We start from the raw sequence: 24,340 nt of genomic DNA on the forward strand, positions 1-24,340 counted from the left end.
TGTGACACTCACAGCAAGAGCTATATCAGGTCGTGTACATAGCATGGCATACATGAGGCTTCCTATTGCCGATGCATAAGGAATCTTGCTCATGCGTTGAATCTCTTCAGATGTGTTGGGGCACATCTTCTTGGAGAGATGAATTCCATGCCTTAGGGGTAAGAGACCCCTCTTGGAGTTTTCCATGTTGAACCTCTTCAGCACCTCCTCTATGTACATTTTCTGTGACAGGCCAAGCATCCTTTTAGATCTATCTCTATAGACCTTTATTCCCAAAATATAGGATGCTTCCCCAAGGTCTTTCATGGAGAATTCTTTTGACAACCAGACCTTGACCGAGGTTAGCATGGGAATGTCATTCCCAATCAGGAGAATGTCATCTACGTACAATACGAGAAAAACGACAGCACTCCCACTAACCTTTTTATAAACACATGGTTCCTCTTCGTTTTTGATGAAATCAAACGTTTTGATTGCATCATCGAAACGAGTGTTCCAACTCCGAGAGGCTTGCTTTAGTCCATAGATGGACCTTTGCAGCTTGCAGACCTTGTGATCTCCATCACTAGAAGTGAAACCTAAAGGCTGTTCCATATAGATATCTTCATCAAGATATTCATTCAGGAAAGCAGTTTTCACATCCATCTGCCAGATTTCATAATCATGAAATGCTGCAATGGCAAGCAATGTTCGGATGGATTTTAGCATGGCTACAGGTGAAAAGGTCTCCTGATAGTCAATGCCTTCGCGCTGACTATACCCTTTCGCCACAAGCCTTGCCTTATAGGTCTCTACCTCTCCATCCGAACCTATCTTTCTTTTGTAGATCCATTTGCATCCAATAGGTACAATACCTTCTGGTGGGTCTACTAAGGTCCAGACTTGGTTGGAATGCATGGAGTCTATCTCTGACTTCATAGCTTCCAGCCATTTCTCGGAATCGATATCAGATATCGCCTCGTTGTAGGTTTTGGGATCCTGTATGTGATCCCTATCTCCCACTAGGAACATTTCCTCGGTATCCTCTTCTAGTATACCTAAGTATCTATCGGGAGGATGGGAGACCCTACTAAATCTACGAGGTGGTCGAGGGACATTGTGTACTGGCTCTGTATGAATGGGTTCAATAGGATCCATGACTCGTTGCTTTTCAGAGACTTTCTCTTCAAGCTCAATTTTCCTCCCACTGCCTCTATCAAGGATAAACTGATTTTCCAAGAAGATGGCATGACGGCTCACAAACACATTGTGATCCTCTGAGACGTAAAAATTGTATCCTAATGACTCTTTAGGATATCCTATAAAACGAGCACTTATGGTCCTAGCCTCCAACTTGTCCGCCTGTAGTCTCTTGACGTGGGCCGGACATCCCCAAATCTTGAGATGACCCAGACTTGGTTTCTTACCATGCCATATCTCATACGGTGTGGTAGGAACGGATTTAGAGGGAACTCTATTCAATAAATAAATCGCTGTGAGTAAGGCATCTCCCCAAAGGAACATAAGTAAATCAGTGAAGCTCATCATGGACCTGACCATATCCAATAGGGTCCGATTCCTCCTCTCTGACACCCCGTTGAGTTGAGGTGTACCCGGAGGTGTCCATTGTGAGACTATGCCGTTTTCTTTGAGATAGTCCCGGAATTCCCCACTAAGGTATTCTCCTCCTCGATCTGATCGAAGAGCCTTAAGAGGTTTTCCAGTTTGTTTTTCTACTTCATTCTTGAACTCTTTGAACTTTTCAAAGGATTCAGACTTGTGTCTCATAAGATACACATACCCATACCGTGAATAATCATCGGTAAAGGTAATCGAATGGGCCACATACATCTGTATGTACTAGGATAAGTATTTCAGTGGTCCTCTCCCCATGTCCTACAAAGGGCAGTCTAGCCATTTTTCCTTGAAGACAGGACTCGCAAACTGGATATGACTCGGAAGTCAATGAGCCGAGAAGCCCATCTTTATCCATTTTGTTCATCCTATCCTCTCCAATATGGCCAAGTCTGAGGTGCCACAAATATCTTTGGTTTATCTCATCTCTGGATCTTTTGGATCCTTTGGCACTCACATTTTGCTCGGTAACATTCACAGATACATCCATATGTAAATGATAGAGACTGTCAATCATGAAACCACGTGCGACTATTTTATTTCTCAAATAAATAGAACAGCAGTCCTTGTCAAATGTAAAAACATGACCTTCCTGTGCTAGACAAGAGACAGAAATCAAATTTCTGCTAGCAGCAGGTACATAATAGCAGTCTCTAAGTATTAAACTAAATCCAGACGGTAGTCGCAGATGGTAGGTGCCCACAGCCACAGCAGCAACTTTTGCCCCGTTGCCAACCCGAAGGGTTACTGCACCTTCCGCCAGCCTTCTACTTTTCTTTAGACCCTGCATGGTAGTGCACAAATGAGCACTAGAACCAGAATCTATAACCCAACTAGAAGTAGAAGAAACCGTTAGATTAGTTTCAAATATGAGCAAGTCTATACCTTCTGAAGGTATGTCACCTTTCTTGTTCTTCAGGCTCTCGAGGTATGAAGGACAGTTTCTCTTCCAGTGGCCTTCGACATTGCAGTGGAAATATTTTCCTTTATCGTTAGCCTTTTTCTTTTGAACTTCCTTCTTGGGCTTCTTGTCTTTCTTCTGCTTCTTAGCAGGCTTCTTTTTCTTCCAAGTAGACTTTCTCTTGAAACCAGAAGTCAACTCAGCAGCAAGGACATTGCCCCTTGAACCTTTCAAGGCTCCCTCAGCAGTTACCAACATGTTTATGAGTTCAGTCTTAGTGCATTCAATCTTATTCATGTGGTAGTTTACTATAAACTGACCAAATGAAACAGGAAGTGACTGTAGGATCAAATCCACTTGTAATTCCTTGTGCATGTCCATACCGAGCTTCTCAAGCTCCTCTAGGTCCTTGATCATGGTCAGACCGTGATCATGGACAGACTGCCCTTCGCGCATCTTCGCTTTGAAAAGCCTCTTGGACACTTCAAAACGAGCCGTGCGACTCTGCTCACCATACAACTCTTGCAGGTGTGCCAATATGTCCCTAGCAGTCTTTATATTTTCATGCTGGCATTGGAGTTCATTAGACATAGATGCCATCATATAGCATTTTACTCTAATGTCATCATCCAACCACTTTTTATGCATCTCACGCTGAACATCAGTAGGACGTGCTGGTAGTGTGGGGATATCAGAATCGAGTATATAGCCTATTTTCTCACAGTCCAAAACAATTTTGAGATTTCTAAGCCAGTCCTTGTAATTGGTTCCGGTCAGTCGGTTGGTCTCAAGAATACGGGTCAAAGGGTTTGAAGCTGACATTGTATCTGCAGAGAGTAAAGATTCTAGTTAGACTTTTGTACTTGATCCTAATCTGTTCTAAGGTCTTTTAGAACAAATGTAACTCCCACTATTTTCTCGAATTCCTCACACTCCCCTGGTAGGAAAACGGAAATCCCACACGACTAGGGTTTCTAGTGGGTACTGCGGTCCCACCAATTTACATGCCACCTCACCTAACAGTTATTGGTGACACATAGATGGATGAGTGTACAACTCTTGTACAATGCTTCTCAAGCATGTTGCAGTGTAACTTGGTCTCTAAGCCATGAAGACCTCACCTAACAGTTATTGGTCCCATTTCTTAGTTAAGTCAGACCCACCGTATAACCGTAGGAATAAAGTCGTCATTGGGTCCTCACCTAACAGTTATTGGTGCCCAACCCCACCTTTATCCTACAACATCTCATGTCTATAGAGAGGTCCAGCCCCCCGATGCAACTTGACCACTGTGTCCAGCCGAGACAAATTAACATCAGAAAGGCCTTAGCAGCTCTACTACAGTGGAAGACCTATTGACTTAATATTGGTTAATCAGGTCTTAGTGTTTGCAACTTGAGCCCTTCATAAGAGGTAATCGAACAATTGGCCAGGTAAGCAGGTGGGAGGCTCCCCTTACTCAGAGAGTAAGGTCCTAATTAAGTAACCACCTTTCATGCTTTCCTAGACACCAATTAGATCAATTAATCTAATATGACTTGCTCATGTCGGTTCACTCTCGACTTGATTGAGGAGGTTTTGATTTAGGTCTCAATTGGGTTTGCTACATCACATGTAAACCTATCTACCCGACTCGCATTTACATCACATGCAAACGGCACATCACAGGCAGTTATAATCGCAGCATCAAATTAAAGCTAAACTTTAACTAGGTGATGATCATGGATTCTAATTAGATCGTATTACAAGCACATGCACATCAATCGATCAAGTGGTCTTCAACTCTTGAATTGGTTCCAAGCCTCCTTGATTCGATCCTTGATCAATCCTTGATCCCATCGCCATCAACCGCTTGGATCACCTTTCATCTCATGCCTTTGCTTCAACTTGATCGTTGATGTACATCACATCACAGAAATACAACCAGATATAAAATAAAATAAAAATAAATTACATCTCCTTTTAGGAGGCACGCAGGCCTCTCAAAACATCAAATAAGATGCATGCAAGCATCTGAAAAATTACATGACATCGCAGATCACATCGCAGGTCATTACATTTGATACCAAAAGGGGTTGAATCCTATGATCATCACCGTATGCAACAATTATAATTTTCAGATCTGAAAACTAACTGATTGTATCATGACATAGGTCGCTGATCATGCTAATCATGATTCTAAACTTTGTAATCCCATTAACAATGCATTTAGAATCATCTTTTTATCACATAAAAATCAGCATGCAAAAAATCAGCACCCCTGAAAAATCTGCATGCAGAATTTTTCAGCATGCATGATCATTCAATTTTCAGATCTAATAAGCCTTTAGATATTTAATTCTTACCTTAATCTACGAAACCTAGGCTCTGATACCACTGTTGGGAACCCGCCCATGCCGCTGATATTTCAAAAATTTTTCAGATGGCAGCGGAATCGGCATGCACGGGTTCGACGTTCATCGTATGAACGTTGTTTCGAGACCTTTCGTAATTAGGTAAGAATTAAAACTTTTAAAACTAATAGGAAGATCAAATCTTCACCTTGCGCGGGTAGATGATCACCGCAAATCTGAATTCGTGGTTTTGGAAGAGGGTTCGTTTGAAGCCGTTCAAACGTCCGGCCTCTACGGGTATCCACACGAAGTAGAGAACCGATCAAAGCTTTCTTGTCTTCCCGGGGTGCTAGCTCCCTTGCAAAGACTTCTTTTGATGGCTGATCTCCTCTCTTTCAATCAACCCTTGATTGTGCTTGAGAGGAGGAAGAGGAAGAAGGAACTCAAGGAAGAAGAACACAGCTTCTGCAGCCTTCTTTCTTTTCCCCGCGTTGGAAGAAGGATTGGAGGAAGAGGAGGCGGACAAGGCTCTCTTCTTTTTCCTTCTTGTTGGCGGCTGAACCAGGGAGTTGGGAGAGGGTGGCGGCAGCAAGGAGAAGAGGATTCAATTACTTAGGGCGCCGGCCCCTAGTCCTCCTTATAAAGGGATTGGAGCTCCTAACTTTTAGGAGTTCCAATGACAACTTGCCTAAGAAGGGGGGGCGCCGGCCCTAGCTTCTTCATGTCGCCCTAGCCAAGTGAGAGGGGCTGATGTCCCTCTTACTTGGTTAACCTAATCCTCTTCCAAAGAGGATTAGGTGCCTCTCTCATGGTTTAATCCCAATCCAATTAGGATTAGCCAAATTTGGTTCAATCTACGCTAGTCCTAATCCAATTAGGACTTGAATGAATCATGACTCAATTGAACTCTTCAATCCTAATCCTATTAGGAGTCATGTTGATTCATTAGATTAATAATTAATTTAGACTTAAAGAATCCTAATCTAATTAGGATGTATTTAATTTTAGTCCTAATCCAATTAGGACTCTTATTTGAATCCGAAGTCCTAATCCAATTAGAATTTCTAGGAATCCTACTCCAAGTAGGAATCCAATTTTAATTCAAAATTCCTAATCTCATTAGGATTGTAGGAATCCTATTCTAAGTAGGAATTCCAGTCCTACTCCAACTAGGATTCCCAGCCCTAATCCAATTAGGACTCTAGGAATCCTACCCGAAGTAGGATTTGTGTTTAAGTCTAATTAATTAATTCCCTTTGTTCACTTCTTCAACTTCTATCAATCAAATTGATTTCTTTGTGATTCCTAATCACGATTTCAACCATCGGATCGGTCAATACTTCTAGTGTGTGTGACCCCATAGGTTCTATTCTGACTGGTAGTGAGATATATTGTGATCTCTATCACTATATCATTGAAAACTCCTTTCAATGGGTTGGAACGATTCCAACTCAACTCATTAGGGTTTATCGATCATCAAGATAATCCCTATGAGTCCCACCATCCACCAGTGACACCTAGCAGCATGTAGTGGCTACCCAGCAGAATGGAATGATGAACCTCTAGGTGCAGTTAACATGTGATACAGTCCTACTATCGTGGATCCCTACAGGACGGAGGTCATGGACAACTCGTCAAACCCCATCGTCTGTCATATGTCAAGATTTATTTGACTTGAGTTCGCTAATGGAAAACTCTTTTTCCACTTTATATTACTGCCCTGGCCAAGGTCTTAGAACTCAGTCTAACAAATCACATAGGATCACTCCTCTTCTATCAAGGTCGATAGATTCCTTATAGGTGCATACCCTACTCCTACAGTGAACTTACTGCAGCCAATCTACACTGCATGGACCCATATGGCTAGAGACCATGTATGTGTGCAGTCAAACTACAATAACCTTACTGTGAGTAGCCGAAGCACCGCAGGTCAAAGGACCAGTCACACTACTGCAACATCAAGCAAGTCACTGACGAGTGGATAGACATCCAAGTGACTTCTTGTCTTGGTCACGCTCAGTACCCTTGTTCTCTAACAAGCACCTGCACTATCACTTCAGTGTCCCTATACTGTGGACTCAAGTCTCGTCCATCCAGAAGGAAAGTGATCTGTGCACTGATCGGATCGATCACCGTCCTCGTGATGATCCATTGATCAGGAGCATTTAGAAATTAATCACCAATGATACATGGCTCAAATTTTCAACTCTTGAGAATATGTATCATCATCTTATTAATTTCTTGGACGATTCATAGACACATAAACAATATGAATGAAAAGATGCCTTTTATTTATTCAATAATAAATAGTCAAGTACAAAATTATGTCCCTAGAATCAACAATGTGTCAGCCAAATTGGCTTCTAGGGCATACATCTAACACCAGGAGGCTGCAATTTGTGGATATACAGCAGAGATTTTTGTTTAGCGCTATAGTTCATACTTCTAGGGTTTTCCGCCCTCATGATTTGTTCTTTATTTGTTTGTTTTTCTTTTGATTTTGTGCACAGGTGTTGATTCCAATACCAAAACCTACTGGTTTCAGATCCTTACAAGATGTAAGTCTAATTGAATGTTCATGTTTTTCTTAATTTGTCTAACATGTCATTTGAATATGCTTCTCTTTAGTCAATTTACTGTATCTGTGTAAGAATTGATGGCTGTATAATTTTCTCTCTTTATAATTGATTCTAAACATTTCATTGCTTTGTTGGAAAAATAATCTCAACACAAGATAGATAAGCCCTGAATCATGTAAAACATATATCTAACAGCATCATGTACATCAATGAAACTTAATTTCTTTTTCTTCCAGATAGGCTACATTTGGGTATTTAAAGTTATTTACATAGGAGCTAGACTCTATTCTATGAAATAAAATATATTGATTCTGCTGATTCATTTAGCTATAAATTTCCCTCACAGGCAAATTCAATCTTTGTTATTGATCTTCTTACTGGTATACAGATGTACTCATTTTAATTTAATTTTTAGATCTTCCAGAAGTTTGCTAAATTATATAACAATGCCTTTGAGAAAATCAAGATCGAGTGCTGTTGAGAAAGCCTTGTCTCCTGAAGAACAGCAAGCAAAGGTAAACATACTCATTTTAACCAACTAAATGCTTCTATTTATGCCTCTTAAGTTTTATGCATGACATCTTCATTCCGAATTTTGGTTATCACTTGAAGCATCTTATAGTGTTCACTTGAAAAGCATCTTATAGTTTTCACTTGAAGAGCATCTTAAGCTCCTTCCTTTTTCTGAGAAAGCATGTTCAGATCTTTATGGAATATTATGTCTCACAACATTGTTAAGGGGTTCCTGTTGTATCATGCTTATCATATATAGGTAATGTTGATGCCTTTTCCAAGCAGATAAATGAAGTTCGAAGGATGATTGGTCCATTGTCGGAAGCACTGCCAGACTTCTGTTCAGATGCTTCAATATCAAGGTACCTCCGGTCAAGAAACTGGAATGCAGAAAAGGCAAGTAAAATGCTGAAAGAGACTGTGAAATGGAGATTGAAATACAAGCCAGAAGCCATTCGCTGGGTATGGGTAGAGTTCTTTATGTTCTTGAAGAACTGTAGTTTAACACAAGTTGGTCACTGACCAATCAAATTATTTCTGAATTTTAACTCCTCACAAATCTAAGAAGAGGCTAGATTTATTAAAACATTAAATCAAAAAGACACAATGACCATTTGCCCACATTTGGCAAGAGCGAAACAAAAATTGACAGAACGCAAAGATTAAGTGATCTACCTCCATCATTTTGTTTTGTTGGTTCTTTTGTTTTGTTTTGTTTTTCAGTTCCAGTTTTGTAATTTCAACCTACTTATATTAATTCAAAAGGTTTCACTGTTTTTGTCTTCCCATCTTCTTTTTTTTCTGGTGCTGCAGAAGGAAGGGAAGCTCTCGTCAACTGAGTCTACAGTGAGGAAGGCAGAGGATGTGGTGAGCAGCATGCTGGCCAAGGGTTTTGTCCCGAGCAAGGATGCCCTCAAGAGAGCAATCCTAGGATAGGTCTTTACATTCCTAGGAAGAATGAAATCTCTGTTATGACATACTTTTTGTACTTTGATTTTGATGGATTTAGGACATATTGATGCCTATTTTGAATGACATGTTAAAAAACTTTTGCGTAATGTTGAATGCCTTTACTATTAATGATATTATTATTATTATTATGAGCCAATCAATGTACCAAATATACCAGGTTATTGAAATGTGATCAGTGACTAAATTTGGTTACTGAATTGTTTACCAAGTATTGTGACGAGCAGCCATAAATTTAGTAACAGAATTTTGTTTACTAAAAATTGATTCTGCTCAGTGAGTTGTGACAAATTAGTGACGTTAACCTTGTCACTAGATCAGTGACGGAATTAATAACAAATTTAGTGACAAAATTTGTGACCATGTCTGTGACGACTAAATTTGTCACTGAAGGTTGTGACAGATCAGTGACCAAATTTGTGACCGAATTCTGTGACAAAATCAGTGACCAAGTTACCTTCGTCACTAACTCAATAACTAGTTAGTGACGGAAAATATATAATTTCTTAAATATTTAATTTTTGGATTTGTAATAGTTTAGTGACGGTGATTCTGTCACGGGGTTTAGTGACGGGAATCGGCGCCGTCACTGAGAATTTAGTGATGCGTGTTTTTGTAACCAATTCAGTGACGGGAGCTCCGGTCACAAATTCCGTATTAGTGACCGGAAACATGGTATAGTGACGGAAATTTCCGTCACTATACGCGTGTTTTCTGGTAGTGATAGATCCTAGGGACCTTTAATTCTAGGGTGATTCTTGAGTATCTGGACTTCATTTAACCTGACTTTTCTAAAGACAACAAAATTAATCTGCCTGTGGACTCCTGCGGATGTAGCTGGAGGGTCATATTGGCTTTGTACTTTCCCATTGAGCAGGAAAAAGATTCTCCGTCGAGACCTACGCGAGATTTGACATGATCTTGTGAATTCGTTGCATCTAGGGAGCGCTGCATTCAGCATTCTCCTTGGTTTAAGGCCCTGTTTGGGAGAGCTGTTGGCAGTAGAGCTGTTGGAAGTAGAGCTGTTGGAAGTAGAGCTGTCTGAAGTAGAGCTGTTATAAAAAGCTGTTTGCTGTTTGGTAACTACATTCGTAAAGTGCTGTGGTACTTTGTTTTGTGTTTGGTAAACAAACTGAGAAAGTACTTTTGTATGACAAAATTACCATAAAGGACATTGCATAGTATTATACAACAGAACATAATAAAACATAACATAAATTAATACATAAATATACGATATAGTATAATATTATTGTAATATAAAATAATGTTATGTTAATATAGTGTCAGCCTGGACCGCGATGCCGTGGTCCAGGGGTGGTTCTTCGTGGTCCATGCTCGAGGAGGACGGGCCGCGAGGTTGATGATTAAAAAAAAAAAAAACAATACATTGATTTTGGAAGGTGCAGAGAAGGATTAAATTTTTTTTATTCTAAAATGTAGTTCAAGGGATGCATACAAAAATTGAAAAAAAAAAACCTTCTCTTACGGAAAGGAGTCTGACGGCTAGGGTTCTTGGCTCAAGCAGATTTTTTAGGTTTATAAAGGGGCAAGCTATGTAATTATTATATTTTAATGTGGGCATTTTTGTCAAAAATAGAGCTTTCCGAAAAAGCTGAAACAGCTTCCTCCCAAAAGCTCCAAATTGGAGCTTCTGCCAAAAAGCTGTTTTCAGCTTCCCGCAAAAGCTGAAACAGCTTCTTGGAAATTTTACCAAACACACTTTTATCCCTAAAAGTACTTTTGGAGGGCCAGAAAGTGCTTTTTGGCCCTCCAAAAGCTCCCCCAAACAGGGCCTAAGTAATTCTCTCTCTTTTTGCATATAAAGATAGCTATGTTTTCTTCTGAATTTCCTTTAGTTTTATGCCGACAGTGTCATCAATCATTTCACAGAGAAGATGGAAGACTGGTTTCTACCAAGTAGTTAGGGAGATACTTGCCGTTGCTGATAAGTAAATAAATATCCTCTTTCCAATGAAATAGGTTCCAATGATTGGCTTGGGTCCAATGAAACAGTTGGGGAAATCACCGAGCTCCATAGCATTTTCTTGGCAAAATTGGCCTTCACATCACCCGAGCAACTTGAAGTTCGGACCGCACAATATTCCAGCACGAGAAGAGCATCTCGGGTCCATCAATCCACATACGTCCAAGAGCTTTTGCTGGTCGCAAGGCCGAGCCCAGTCACATGACAAGAAGTTGGTCATGAAACTCGGGAGTAAAGTTGATCTGATTGCATATGTGATGTGTTTTTCCAATCAAAAACGAAATCTTGTAACAAATTCTATTTGATTCACATAATTAGAAATTTTTAACGATATCGGTGTAAGTTCTCGACCGACAGCTCGCATATTGGACAAGGCAAAATACCATGCTTGTGGAATCCATCTCAAAGAGGAGGTGAAGATCTTATTCAAAGCATCTCAAGAGGAAAAAAATCTTGTGCAAAGCTACACTCGGTGAGATTGTTCTCATTTTATTATTGGAGCCTAAACTCTTTTTCTTATAAACTCTTTGTTTGTGATCCAAGGAAGAGATCCTTAATGTATGTGATCCTCTAGCTTAGCCTAGAGAAGATACTTTGTAAGCTCATTATTGTTGATAGTGGAGGTTTATGGTGGACTTAGGTCCGGTAGTTTTTTCCTCACATTGGAGGGTTTTCTACCTAAAAATTCTTGTCTCTTGCTCGTTGTTTCTTGTGGTTTGATTTTTTGGTAGTTCTTACGTTGATTAATTATTGTTGTATTCTCATTCTACTCACACAAAGATAGAAAAGTTTTTATTTAGTGAAGGATCTTTCCTAACAGCAATGGACAATATTGATGACCTTTCTATTAGAATCTAGTATCGTTAATAATAATAATAATACACTCCAAAACTTTCTCCCGTTGCATGATTTCCCTCCTCTTTCTACCTAATCATCTCATCTTCCCCCACCAGACCCAGTTATTTATCAGTTACTTAAGCGCAGCAGTATCCAAACAAGGCCCAGGTAGTCGCTTTCAGTTCTACAAGCTTTGGTGAATTTGATGCATTCTCCATCCTTTCATAATATCAAAAAAAAGGGAAAAAACAGCTTCTTAGGGCCTAAATGGTTCTTCTTACAAGATCAGACTAAAAATCCTCTAAAAATTGGGTCTGTTGGCTTATCCATCTTGTATTTTCTACGAGCCTAATCCTAACTTTTGGGCTGCAGGAATAAAAAAAAAAAATCTATAAGATTTGGTCTGGATGGTATTTGACTGATACAGGACCATGCCCAAATGGACAGTTCAATCCATAAGATTTTCAGCTTAATTCTATAGTAATATCAAAATAGCTTCTTAGGATTTAGAAAATAAAAACTGACCGAGGCTAAGACAATAAATCACCTTTTGAGCTCTAGAAAGAAAAAATAAAGGAAAAAAGGAGAAGATAAATGCAAGTGTGCTTGGAGAGCAAGAGGAACTGAGAAGTCAAGCATCCACAACCTTGTCTTACCGGCAGGTAAATTTCCTAGAAAACAGGATATGTGTGATAATTTAAAATAAAATAATTACATCTTTTGAAAATAAAATGGAGGAATCCGGTGATGTCTCCATTTTTTTTTTTTATGCTAAAAGTAAAATTCTTACACAATTTATTAGGACATTTCTTTCCCTTTTTCTTGCATAATGAAAATCTAATTGTTTTCGTGAAAAATGTTGGAAATGTTATATTTATCTGTTGGGTTAAAAAAAACGAAAAGAAGAACTCATTCTGGCCTTTTAGCAGCGAAAGGGGCAAAACCAAGCGATGTTGAATACTTTACTGGAGTAGATGAATCTGACGTTAATATGCACTAACATTTTTTGTATCTGCCTTTGCACCTCTTGCATCATGCATCATAAAGCGAGAAGTGACCGTTGGAAATCAATAGTCTACAAATCTGAACGCGTGTGTATATATATATATATATATATATATATATATAATATGCTTAAATTTAGGATCACAATAACACTGTATTCAAATTTGAAAGATGTATATATGGAAAATATATTGAATACGATTCTTTAATCACCTGAAATAATAGCGGCTGTATCTTTCCCTCCTTGCTCCTCACAAAAGATAGCCGTTAATGGGACAAGATATGAACCATATAGAGAGAAGAGGGACCTAGCCTTTATATATGAAATATAAGGGAGCCTTCTTATTAAAGGCTCCAAACCCTAATTAAGTTTCCTGATCTACATACCAAAATTACCATAATAAATAGGACTCAATCCTATACATACAAGGTGCATTAGATCCCATAAAACAAAATGATTATACATCATATTGGGCTTAACTATAGTACCATTATGAGCCATACGTCTAACCCATTTTATAAAATAAAAATACGCAATCAGTGGAGGCCCATTGACGGCAATGTTTTATGAGAAGAAAGGAATGAAAGATCCAGCTGCTATTATTTTAGGTAATTGAAGAATCGTATTCAATATACCTTCCATAGATATATCTCTCAAATTTGATTATCCCTACATGCCATGAGATGGGAATATCCCTACGTGCTTGCTTGTGCTATGCCCATACTCGGCTTTGACGTGCAAGGATGCGAAGTTTTTACATGAACGATCATGGTGAGAGATATAAACATCACTAATGACATAATAAAAGATCAATTTAGGATAATACGTACATATGATAGCTTACTTCATGCGAGCCATGTAGTGGGCCTTAAGCATCTACCATGCTCATATGTAAAACTACCTAGCAATTCCATACAAGAATGACAGTGAAGAAAACCAAGATACAAAGTACTTAAACTAGCTTTTGTGACATTAAGGTAGATAATTGGAAATGCTCGAAATGTTTGGAATAAACTACTTTGCTGGAATAATTTTCAGAAACTGACAGGCAGCTTACGAGTTGTGATACCCACCACATACGTATTTCAACTCTCTTAATTATTAGTAAGAATGTGTAGTTATTATTATTTAGGCACTTCATGTGGCCTACCCTGCAACTAGAAAATACTTAGTTATTATCATTTCCTATCTTGCTTAAATTCTATATAACATTCTATGAAGTCTACCGCAGAGATTGAAGATATGCCAAGACATATGGTGCATGAAAACATTTAGTTTTTCTCATGTGCAAAGCTAGTTCTGCAATAGAAAAATTACCAGTAAATTAAGAGAAAAGAGAATTAGAGTATGCAAACAAAACTACAGTGACATTAAAGAAGAAAATGACTGTAAAAATAGTTTGGGACCTCCATTATATAGTTCATTGCCTACAAACTATTTTATACAAAAGAAATAAGTGGGATATTAGAATAATCCCAAAAAAATATAATCATAAAATTAAAAACAACTAAGGAAATATTGTATGTTGGGTGAGTGCCTTTACGATATATACGTCTTTCAATATTTTTAATTACTAGGAAGATACCAAATTACCGCTCTATATAGTATTTTTGATAAAATGTAATTTAAGGGTCAAAGATACAATATTTTTGTATAAGTTGCTATTTTATTTTTTAAAAATAAAGAATATGTTACATGGAAACCTACCACTAACCGAGCAGGGACATCAGCAATTCGAAAAGGTCTAACATTAGCCAAATTACTTTGTCACATTTCTGATTATCTTGATTGAAGCAAAGTCAAGAATCCTCTAAGTAATATTTTGAGCAGCTGCTACTAATCAGCTCCTATATAATGCCATAATAATTTTTTATTTTTTTTGCTTTATATGATTTGCCTAGGTGTGATTGTGTGAATGTAGGTTTTGTGATATAACTAAAATGGTATGTTTTATGTAAATTATAACTGTAATTCCAAATCCAGAAAAATCATTCACATTATTTTGGAGCAAAAAAAAATCATGGCATATTGTATATGGACATAACACAACCAACAAAATTAATTATATAGGTATATATAGACTGCAACCGGACTGGAAGACAAAATTGCCCCTATCCGGCTGCCCACAAGCCACATCTCAGAAAAATTCATAGTCCTTTCAGGTGGGGGCATTTTAAGGAAGAATATTACACGATCTCTCCTCCTCCTGTTACATCAGAGTCGAGGAAAGCGTATGGCACTGATCAGCTACGGTGTATCGCAATACAAGCAGTTTTAATGGCATTCACGACTGCTGAGTATCGGAGAATCCAGCCGCTAGCTTCGCTCTCAAATCCTTTCTTAGAATTTTGCCAGACGGCGCCTTCGGGATGGCCTCAATAAAGAAAACCCTGTTTATCCTCTTGTAGAAAACCACCTGAGTGAAAAAAGGCATCCATCAAGCTCATTTTTTTAGAAAATGCCTTTGCTTCAGAACTAGCATTTTATGTTTGGCTGTTAAACATAAAATAGCCATCAAAATTGATGAGTCGGTATAAAATTCTTGATCATCATAAATTAGATATAAAATGGTTGTTGGTCTGGGAGGTTAACATTGATTATCCCATGATCGTCGATTAGAAAAATATTTAGGTCCATTGGCATTGAGTCCCTTCACATAATTTTTTCTTATTGTTTATCAAATAATCTTAATTGACTCTGTAATAGCTTTGCCTAAGAAGGTGTTTTTGAGAGTATGGCTGCTAATGCATTAGACAAGTCTAGGTAAAGATTGTTTGAGCTCTGTTTCAAATTGGATTAAAGCTTGAAAGCTAGGTTAAGCTGTAATATGGGGACCGTAGTATTTGATACGTCTATAAAATCAAAATTTTGGAAGTCAAGGTTTCTGTTTCAGTAATAGAGCATTTGATTGGAGATTAAGAGATCATTGGTCTGAATCCAGTTGGGACATACCCGTGTTTTTAATATTTTTTTATATCTTTACTCAACAACATAAGTATTTATTTTTATATGTTATTAGTTCAAAGGCGGTTGGGGCCTATCATTATCCACTTATTTGTTATTCAATAACAAATATTGTTTTTTATCTTTTCATAACATAATTAATATTTTGATTCAACAACATAAATATTTATTTTATATTTTTCACAAGTTTATTTTATAAATAAGGGCCGACCTTGCTTTGAGTTGCTTCTCTTCACTTACATAGTTATAAACTTTGAGCTTTATAGTATGCTACGGTTGAACATGAACCTTATCTTACGAGGAAAGATGGAAAACATCAACCTCATACATACCTGTTTTGAGATGTATTGCTTGATCTCATCCTCTGTGATTTTAAAGCCATCCTTTGGCACAACAAAAGCTACAGGGACTTCCCCAGCCAGTTCATTTTTCATGCTGCAATAATTTGTAGAAATCAGCAAATTTATTGGCATCAGAAGCTTCTTGTGTAGTCATCCAAGATATTAAAGTTTTTTTTTTTGATACAAATTAAAGATATTAAAGGTTTTGATTATGCTATCAGGTATCTTGTTGGTGATAGTTTATGATTTGTTTTCAATAGAATTCTATGCAGTCACAGGTTTCATCGTTCTCATAGCTTCTCTTTTAATAGTTAGGCCTGAACTCTGCAATGGAACTTCCAGCAAAATTCATTCCCCTAACTATTAATTCCAAGAAAGCAATAAGATATATATATTTTTGTCCAAATTATAAATATTGTTATCAATTACAGGTTTACAACTAACTTATGATACCTATGGCTTGATAATAGATGGGCTTATTGTCTTCTATTGGAACTATATTGGTCGAGGAATATTTGGGTACTTCCTTTGAGAAATGTTGCATTTAAATATTTTTGTCAAAGCATATCCCTACATCCTCCAACTAACACAAATATTTCACTTTCTATTTTAGCAACATCCAACTAGTACACACATATCTTAAAGTAACGAATACAATTTGGAAAATTTAGAACTTAAGATCTTAGGACAATTTATGAAAGCTAGCATCGCTAAATTTGAAGAGAATGACTTACGGGACAACAGCGGCGTCTGCAATGTTGGGATGGGCAATGAGCAGGGCTTCAAGCTCTGCAGGAGCAACTTGGAATCCTTTGTATTTGATGATCTCCTTAAGCCTATCTACGATGAAGATCTCATCATCATCATCCACATAACCGATGTCTCCGGTGTGCAGCCAACCTTCCTTGTCTATGGTATTCTTTGTAGCCTCAGGATCATTGAGATAACCTGAATAGTTATCCATAACCTCATTAAATGACAACATATAACAATATATTGGTTCTCAAAATTGTAGTGGAAGAACAACCTCTCTTTTTTTTTAACCTAGTATGTTACAGTTCAATGAATATCTTTTGAAAACACAAGCATCTAGGAACGAGCTCCCCGGTTTTTACTTCAAGATCAAGAGGAAAACTTTGCTTTCGAAAACAAATATATAAAGAAATTTTCTATTCTATGACTGGCGAACACACAAATTGTGACCATATTATAGCTCCAAGTTACATATCTACCAAATTCAAAGGAAGCATCTTCGTTTCAAAAAAAAATGGTGGTAATTTGCATGTCTCCATTGAATATCTGATCCGAATCAAGTTGAATGGGATGGGTTTTATCTGACATGTAGTGGATCCGAAATGGGGACCGCTCATTTCGAACCCAATATATTTCTCTTCATAGATTATCTTTTTGAAATTAAAAAAATAAGATTATAAAATTCCTATGCGATGGTCCAAGTATTTTAGATAAATTCCAACTTGTACCCATAAAACTATAAGTGGGTCCTCTTCAAATGCGATACACGAACAACATTTTCAACACATCGCGGGAAGCCACATCATCCCACCTCGAGGCTTGGCGGGGAAGCTGTACACCTATCATCGCCATGGCCCACATCAATAACATTGTACCATGTGGGCCCACCAACTCATCATTTGCCCCAAAGTTTGTATTTTTTTTTAATCATAGGTGTACATATATATATATATATATATATATATATATATATATATATATATATATATATATATATATATATATATATATATATATATATATATATATATATATATAGCGTGCAATCGAAAAAGGTGATGGGGCCATTATGATTGCTGTGGCCTATGGTTTGCGAGGCTTGCGACTTGAGAAAAACATGACTGTTCCATTAGTACTCTAAAACGAACAAGGAATTTCTTGCGATGATAGGTTTGGTAAAGCAACCACCTATGAAGTCCATTGCTTTGGGACCTTTACAAAAATTTTTAAAAAAAAGAGAAAAATTTTAATTTACTAATAAATAATAACAACTTGGCGCCCACCTACCCCCCTTTCGAAGCAAGGTCAAAGGCTGTTTAATTTTTAGTCATTTGTCTAACTAATTCCTATGGGAAATAGGAAATTTATATATATAATTTATGTTTATAATGGGTGTAAACAAAGAATTCTCAATTAAGCTCATAATTGGGTGATTGTCACGTTTGAAAGAAGAACCTCTTTAATAGATGCCGTCATGTCCTCATGTGCAGCCGGTCTATAACTCCATGCTTGGCTTCATTTAAACATATTCTTTAATATAAACCTCTATTTTTCTCTAAAGTCATATATCGAAAGCTCTATATATGGCTGGAGCCGAAATCAGCTATGACCACTTGGGGAACAATCATTGCTCTAAAGCATTAACAGTTGGTATCCACTGATGCAATTTCAGAAGTAATGATAGAGAACCATCAAAGGCTAAGTTAACGAGGGGCTTTTAACATTTCAAAGATTCACTCACCTTTCATGATTTGAGCTCCCCTGATGCAGATCTCTCCGGGCTGGTTCCGTCCCAAGGACGCGCCGGTCTCAGGATCGACGATCTTCAGCTCCGCGTTCCTCACGACGGTCCCACACGCCCCGGACTTCGTCTCGGATGGCTCCTTGGCGAATGCCAGGTTCATCGAAAGCACCGGCCCGGCCTCAGTCATCCCATAGCCCTGTAGAAAAATCATTTGTTCGAACACTTAATGAGCAGCTAAACTAAACCTTATCTGCTAAAAATAAACTTGCAGGGGCAGATGGGAAATTGCATGAGACAATTGAGCCGGTGGACGCTAACGACGCCACGGAGAGTGACGTGCTACCTTTTGATTGTTACTACTTCTATAGGATGTGCATGCAAGCACACAAAACATTATAATTATTTTTCGAAGAAATATTTTTAGGGAACTTTTTCTCTTGTTTTGTTGGAGAAAAACAACCCACAAGTGGTCAAAAAAACAGTCACATCCATAGTATTTGTTCTCCGCTAAGTCATTTCTCTTGGTCGTTCTAAATGGCACCTATTCCTGGAACACATATATTGCCAAATAGAAAAGTATAAATTGACCCTTTTTCCGTTATAAAATCAACGGCGTACCTTGATGAGTTGGGTGGTGGGAAGAGTTTTATGACCAACGAAAATTTACCACGTAGACTAATTGTAATAACAATTCCCTACAGCTGGGTTTATTAGTTCTACGAGATTCCCACGCGTTCCAACTTCCAAAAGAAAAGGAGGGAGGATGGAAATCCTGGAATCAAATCCAGGGGGGTAAACTCTCATGCATACTTTACGGTGCGACCCGCGCACACTAGAGTGCTATGCATCCATTGATAGCCGACCGCCATCAAAAGATGGATAGTATTTGAAAAATAAATATCATTTTATCTTTCAATGGTAGTTATCTACGATGCAACTGAGTACCATGCATCCCTCGATGGTCGGCCGCTATTAAAGAATGGATGGTATTCGAAAAATAAGTATCATTTCATCTTTTGATGGTAGTCATTTATATAACATTCTACGGTATCGCATATGAAGACACAGCAGTGGATTGATGCTCCACCATAAAAATATCGATGAATAAATAAAAAATATGGACATATAAGTTAAAAAGGTTTTTGTGGAAGCTACGCAAGAGTATATTTCACATGGTACTCACCTAAACCCCAACTGGCCATGACTAACAAACAAAAAAAACCAAAGGCGGTAAAGAACCGAAGTAGTCCACACGCACCTGGCCAAGCTTGGCGTTGGGGATCTTGGCCCTCAGCCTGTCCTCCAGATCCTTCCCCATGGGCGCCGCCCCGGACATCACCGTCCGTATCGACGAGACGTCGTAGCTGTCGACGACCGGGTTTTTGGCGATCTCCACCACGATCGGCGGCACGAAGGGCAATATCGTCACCCGGAACCGCTGCGCCAGCTCCAGCATCGCCACCACCTCGAACTTCCTCATGATCAGTATCGCCGCGCCCGCCCTCAGCGCACACAGCAACACCGAGTTCAGCGAGTATATGTGGAACAGTGGCAGGACGCACAGTACCACGTCCTCTTTATGGTAGTAGAGGTTGGGGTTATCACCGTCCACTTGCTGGGCCACGCTGGTGATCAGCCCCCGGTGCGTCAGCATGACACCTTTTGGTAGTCCGGTGGTTCCTGACGAGTACGGCAGCGCCACCACGTCGTCGGGGTTTATCTCGACGTTGGGGAGATCGCTTTCGTTCGATTGGAGGAGCTCGGAGAAATGGTGGCAGCCTTCGGGGGGCACGTCGACGCAGACGATGGTAATTCCGCGTTCTTCAGCGAAGGTGCGGACTTTGTCGACGTGGGCGGACTCGGTGACGATGAGGCGGGCGCCAGAGGCGGCGGCCTGCTTGTGGATCTCGGCTGGGGTGTAGAAGGGATTGGCGGTGGTGGAGACGGCGCCGCGGAAGGAGGCGCCGAGGAAGGCGAGGACGAATTCCGGGGAGTTGCGGAGGAGGATCATGATGACCTGGCCTTGGCCGACGCCGAAGCGATGGAGGCCGGCGGCGACGCGGAGGGCGGCTAGGTGGACGTCTGCGTAGGTATGGACCTCGCCGGTGGCGCCGTCGATGATGCAGGGCCTGTCGGCGAAGTCTGCCAGGTACTCAAAACAGTATGTGTGGAGGGGCTGGTCGTTCCGGATCTCGATGTCCGGCAGCTTCGACCGGAAAATGATCTCCTCCGGCTGCGGGAACGACCCCATGGCGGCGGCGGAGGTGGAGACGGCGGTGGAGGTGTTGGTTGTACTGGAGAAGAGCTCGGCGAGTATTATTTTCGTCAAAGCTCTTTCCTGAGGAGAACGGGGTGGGAGGAGGGAAGGTAATATACGGGTGGAGGGGGTTGGGGAGTTGGTGAGGACGTTGGAAGAATTAAGGCATTTGTGAGGACGAAAATGGGAAGAAAAAATGGGATAGGGTTGGTGAGAGAAGTGGGAGTTGGGTGGTGCTGGCGGAATGGCTTGACTAAAGACGAAGTAGACCGCTCCAAGTTTGCCATGTCAGCATTTACCTAACGCATACCCGGTCCTACGTGCGATGCCCGCTTCAGTGAGAGAAAAAGTCCGGCCGGCTCGGGTCTGGGCTCGGTCTTACCTACCGCGAGCCGGAACAGGTGGACCGCTGGCCGAGTGACGTCAGTGGGCGTCAGCAGTTCTTGGTGGGTTTGGTACCTAGCCGGGGGACCCACCATATCTATCAGTAATGGAGAAAGGAAATCCAGACCGTCGATCGGAAAGGTTGTTTTATCCGACGGATGAAAGGGAGGGGATGCTTGCTTGGGGATGGAGACGCCTGGATTATTAGATGCCGACTTGGCGAGGCGATTGTTGCCGTCTCACCAACCTTCTCCGCTCCGTCGGCGTGTGGAAAACGGTAACTTGCGTCCGTCCGTAGACACGTGTCAGCGTGCGGAAACTGGAGCTAATTAGGTCTCTTTTGGAGCGTGTAGGAGTTGACTGAGGGATACTGAAACTAGAGCCCTTCGTTTCAGATCAAACGGGCTTGATCCAAGTATCTTTACGGTCCAACATTGTAGCTGACTCGTTCTTTTTTGTTGGAACATATAACGAACATATGACGGAGTTGCGGTAATAGAATACAGGTAATGGAGAAATAAAAATAATATGACAGTCATTGAGCCACGGAAACTTCAATCAAGTCTCTTGGAGGAATATAATATATGAATGGTTCTGATTAGTGTGTGAACGTGTGCGAGGAGTTAAGAAAGGAGATGGAAATTGACACATCATCTGATTCAATCATATCCGAGCTTGATTCAAAAGGAGTTCAGTACGCAAATTAATTACTTACACAGTGGACCGAGCCATCCATTCATTCTTAGCTAACCTCTATATGTAAATATAATGAACAATGTAATTTAGCAGATCCTAAACTCCATAATGTTGCACAAATATGTAATAGTTTTAAAGTCAATATCGTACAAGATATCAGCATCTACGCCTATAGTTTCAACTTCAAATTTTCCTTACCTAACAAACGTTTGGTGGTGGTCAAACCACACGCTAAATGATCAACAAATTGCGTGAATCACATGAACCATCTCTCTCTCTCTCTCTCTCTCTCTCTCTCTCTCTCTCTCTCTCTTAAGTAGTGATCAAAAGTTGAGAGGTATGATTAATCCTGAAAATTTTCTTCTGTAGGCATTATTTTTTTGTATCGCAAATCAGCTGAGTGATGAAAAAAACAGAATTGCTGAGCTACCCATGTATGTGTAGACCATGGCCTCTGCGGTATGAGTGAAAGTAGATTAAATTAAAAAACTATATAGATATGGATAGAAATTTGAGCATCCAATTAATATCCATATCCATATCCGAATAAACAACTATTTGATCCATATCCAAATATTTGATTCCATTTGTAACTCTATTTATTTTTATACAGTACTCATAACTTTAAGAAAATGTAAATAATCACATTAATATTATATTAACTTGATTTATCATCTATTTAGTAATATATTTGATTTTGCTGTTATAAAGTTTAATTATCCAATTTATATCCATATTTATATCTATATTTTTGGTATTCGAATTGTATTTTTATCCGTTTAAAACAAATTTGGATATGAATTTTTGCATCCAACAAACATCTGTATCCGTATCTATATTCATCAAACAAAATAAATATAAATATGGATATATTAGTATCTGATCTGTATTTCAGCCCTACTCTATGGTTTGATATCCTTGTCTTCTTCTCTTTTTTTAACTAGGATTGCTAAATTAGGCAGCACTAGAATAGATACACCTACCCACATTAGAAGTCAAAATATAGTGAAGCTACCTAGCAACCGAGGAGATTTGACTCTCGAGACCATAATAGATATTTTTTAAAAAATAAATGTAGCGATCAACAATGTAATTTACCGTTGCAATGATAACTATTGCTGCTGAAAATTGGCCCAACCAGGACACCGAGATGGATGGACTACTAAAGTGCCCAGGCGATTGGCTGCTCAGACTGTGAAGGTCAGCTGAAGAACACAACGCATCTCCGAGATGGCGATCCGCACTTAGGCAATGATGGTTCCAATGTCGGTCACTCCCAAGGTGATGTTGGACAGCATGGACCATGCTCGAAGATTCACTCAACATTGGATCTAACTTGAAATAACAAAGACAAAGAAGTCCTCTAGCCAAAAAATGTATGGCGGGAGATCCTTTGATTCCTAAGTTAAATGAACTCTCAGAGAATAATGGAGGCATTGTGAGAGTAGCAGGATGGCAGCATAAGGGCATGAAAGGGATCAAGAGCACTTACGTGGAGTATCCTTCAAGAGTTGTTTATATAGACAAGGTTTTACACTTATTGCCAAGAAAATCAGACATATGTATCAACCATTTTTGATAACCGATCGCATGCCCTGAAGATCATGCACAAGCATTTTGCCTGTGCATCTCACTTGTTCGTCATACGGTTATAGAATCCATTCGCGATCGTGGCCAAGCTGTCGCTAGTTGAAGAGTGTGTTTAAAATTCGAAAGACGCTTCACGTGCCTTTAGGGTCGACCACATGGCAGGCTTTGACTAGTTGGTTGGAGGTTTCGTGGCGGGTTCTCTTTGGTCAATTTGCCATGTTGGTTGGGATCATTTTCAAGGCATATCAATAACAATCATTACTATCTGCTCAGGTCAACCCTAAAAAACTAGAATTATTAAGAAATAAAGATTATTTTGAGTAGAGATGGGCACTGGGCCGGGCCGCCCACGGCCCGGCACGGCACGGCACGAAGCGGGCCGTGCCTGGCACGGCCCGCCAGCTACAGTGACGGGCCGTGCCTGGCACGGCCCCTTTGATAGGGCCGTGCTGGGCTAGCGAATCCTGGCCAGCGGGCCGTGCCAGGCACGGCCCGCTTCGGGCCTGGGCCGGCACGGCCCGGTCTAGGCACGCGGGCCAAGCACGGCACGGCCCACGTGCCAGCACGGCACGGCCCATAAGGGCCTGGGCCGGGCTGGCACGCGGGCCTGGCACGGTCCGGGCCTGGGCCCGGCTCGGCCCGATAAAATTTTTTTAATACATTAATAAATTATGAACACTAAGAAATCTTGATTTATGAATATAAAGCCACCTTAATGGTGGGAGGTTTGGCATAGACCCCTACCAGTTTATTAATTTCAATCAAAATGGTACATGAAGGGAGGTTTGGACCTTGGTCTGACCTCTAGATTCTAGAATACAATAAGAAACTAAGAAAGGGCCGAGGTTTGGACCTTGGTCTGACCTCCAGAA

The 24,340-nt window shown here is 39.9% G+C and overlaps 2 protein-coding genes across 2 annotated transcripts; one reads left to right on the forward strand and one right to left on the reverse strand.

Moving 5' to 3' along the window:
• The first annotated feature begins 7,790 nt into the window (after positions 1–7,790).
• LOC120104200 (uncharacterized) lies at positions 7,791–8,891 on the forward strand. The gene is made up of 3 exons (XM_088717234.2): positions 7,791–7,942; positions 8,226–8,402; positions 8,754–8,891. Exons 1-3 carry the CDS (start codon positions 7,874–7,876, stop codon positions 8,874–8,876), a joined length of 369 nt encoding a protein of 122 aa, XP_088573360.1. The 5' UTR covers positions 7,791–7,873; the 3' UTR covers positions 8,877–8,891.
• A 5,889-nt stretch (positions 8,892–14,780) lies between these two features.
• On the reverse strand, positions 14,781–20,971 carry LOC103701563 (4-coumarate--CoA ligase 2-like). Its single transcript, XM_008783686.5, has 5 exons — positions 19,800–20,971; positions 18,539–18,737; positions 16,779–16,992; positions 16,036–16,138; positions 14,781–15,155 (listed from the first exon to the last, which is right to left on the reverse strand). The coding sequence occupies exons 1-5, from the start codon at positions 20,790–20,792 to the stop codon at positions 15,024–15,026; spliced, it is 1,641 nt and encodes a 546-aa protein (XP_008781908.1). The 5' UTR covers positions 20,793–20,971; the 3' UTR covers positions 14,781–15,023.
• Between the last annotated feature and the right edge of the window lie 3,369 nt (positions 20,972–24,340).

Source organism: Phoenix dactylifera, chromosome 2, assembly GCF_051530095.1.
Source record: "Phoenix dactylifera cultivar Ajwa chromosome 2, Ajwa_hap1_PhDact_Kaust_v1.1, whole genome shotgun sequence".
NCBI classification, from domain to species: Eukaryota; Viridiplantae; Streptophyta; class Magnoliopsida; order Arecales; family Arecaceae; genus Phoenix; species Phoenix dactylifera.